Source organism: Gavialis gangeticus, unplaced genomic scaffold (assembly GCF_001723915.1).
Source record: "Gavialis gangeticus isolate Ggan-Ray unplaced genomic scaffold, GavGan_comp1, whole genome shotgun sequence".
NCBI classification, from domain to species: Eukaryota; Metazoa; Chordata; order Crocodylia; family Gavialidae; genus Gavialis; species Gavialis gangeticus.
The window spans coordinates 4127029-4129057 of NW_017729023.1; the positions used below are offsets into that span (position 1 = coordinate 4127029).

The following is a 2029-nucleotide window of genomic DNA, read 5'->3' on the forward strand; positions in this document are numbered from 1 at the left end:
AGGGCGAGAATTGTAGGGGCAAAAAGAAAAGGCAACCTTCTTGCAACTCCATAGACATAACTGTAATTCAAAGAAAACACAAAATCAGGTATTTCAGCAAGAGCAACAAATAACCTCAACTCTATATGAAGCTTTTATGGAAATGTGGATGGGCCAATTTGTGCTGCCTCTGAACATCTTCAAATGAGAACTCACTTGGAGAGATAATTGTTTGAATTCCTCATATATTTAGCCACACCAAGTCTGTAAGAGTTCAGTTTTAAAACATTTTTGCCAAAAATTCAACATTCAGTGGCATGAGGGGGGAAAGCTGACAAGCTTCATTGCCACCCTTCTCTATCTCTTTTTTTTTTCTTTTTTTCTGTCCTTTCCAGTGACGAAGTGGAAAAAAGGGGAAGGGAAAGAACAGAGAAAATGGGAAGGTAGAAAAGGAAGAATGAAACACTAGAAAAGTGGACATGGAGTGAGTTCTTATACAATTTTGTTCTCTTTTTCTGTCAAAAAATCAGAAATTCCCAAAATATTTCAAGAAAAAAAATTGAAGGTGAACATGTATTATTTTATGGGGGGAAATCTTTAAATGGGAGCAATTAAATCATCCTACTGTTTAGTTGAAATTGCTTCACAAGTTCAAATTTTGAAGAATTCTGGCTAGCCCATTATTCTAACATCCACACAAATGCCCTGTGAAAATATATGCACCATGGATGTGTGGCTGTTCCTACACTTACAGTGACAGCTTTTTGACCCGGTGGTTCTAAGTGTCAACATGTCCCATGCACCCTAGTGAATGTGATCCACAATCTGTATAATAATAATGAGTTTCCTTACTGTCCCAGGAATGACTGTCTGTCCTCTTTGAGCTCCTTGCAAACAGCATCAGGCTCAGGTCTCTGATACGGTGTAAGGAAGGGGGGATAGGTCGTTTTGAATGATAGGAAGCACTCATTTCTTTCAGGGTCAGCATTAGCACAACAGTCAGCCATTGCCCTATAAGAATCACGAAGCTTCTTGATTTGGCAAATCTCATCCAAGAAAATGGCTTGCTACAGTGAGAAGGGTAAAATACAAACATTGCCACGAGTCAGCATTAAGGGTGCTTATAGACAGCATAGTGTAAATGTCTGCATATTTAGTTTTCTGTACAAGAAGACAGAGCTACAATACATGCTACAATTTATGGGCCATTCTGAGCCAGATTCCTAGGTAGATTCTTAGGTAAATTTTGGCTTATTTAGATGTCTGTTAAAGAAAAACTGGATGTTTACTAGGCCTGTGCGAAGTTCCTAACCTGTTCTTTCACCACTGTTGGATGCTTGCCTGCTCCCAAAACCGTGCTGCCAGGTGCAGTAGTCTGGAAGCTGACCTTGCCTGTGAAGACTGAGGTGAAAAAGTCATTGAGTACTTCATCCTTTCTTACTAAGGGCACTTGTACATGTGACGCCATTGCCATGTACACATGAGGAAAATTTCACTTTGCGTGGCTTAATGGTGTCACGCTGTACACATGCAGGAGCTTGGGGGTTTAAAATGAGTTTGCATTGTTACAAACTAAAGTACATCCTGAAGTAGTTTAGTTTGCACCGATGCATTTCCAGCTATTAGATCATCCCCTAACCATGGGAAAGGTGGGCAGGATCCTCAGAAAAAAAGAATCAGGCCCCTCATCACTTCTGCCTTCAGAGCAAAGGCAGAAGTGGTGAGGGACTGGATTCTTTTTTTCTTTTCAGTGGAGCCTGCCTGCCTCTCCCATGGCCACGGACTGAGCTGCTGGTGAACCCCGGTCCTTCCCTCCATGGCGGTAGTGCCCCCCAGGGCCACCTGGGCAGGCTGCTATCAGACCAAGTGCTGCCATACCTCAGGGTCTGGATAGAGTTGGATTAGGCCAGGTGCTGCCTCCAAGCTGGGGCAGCACCCAGCCCACTAGCAGCCTACATGGGTGGCCCCAGGAGATACTGCCACTGCAGAGGGAAGGACTGGGGCCTCCCACAGCTCAGGGGATGCTCAGTTTGCACCGATGCATTTCCCT

The 2029-nt window shown here is 43.7% G+C and overlaps 1 protein-coding gene across 2 annotated transcripts in view; it reads right to left on the reverse strand.

Moving 5' to 3' along the window:
• Window positions 1–1068, reverse strand: part of LOC109297138 (serum albumin-like) — a 37588-nt gene extending 36520 nt beyond the window's left edge. For both annotated transcript variants that reach the window (XM_019516756.1, XM_019516755.1), the window contains exons 1-2: window positions 832–1068; window positions 37–60 (exon numbers count right to left, since the gene is read on the reverse strand). In XM_019516756.1, coding sequence (XP_019372301.1) covers window positions 37–60; window positions 832–986 — 179 coding nt within the window. In that variant the 5' untranslated portion in view covers window positions 987–1068. The remainder of the gene's footprint in view (window positions 1–36; window positions 61–831) is intronic.
• Window positions 1069–2029: the final 961 nt, after the last annotated feature.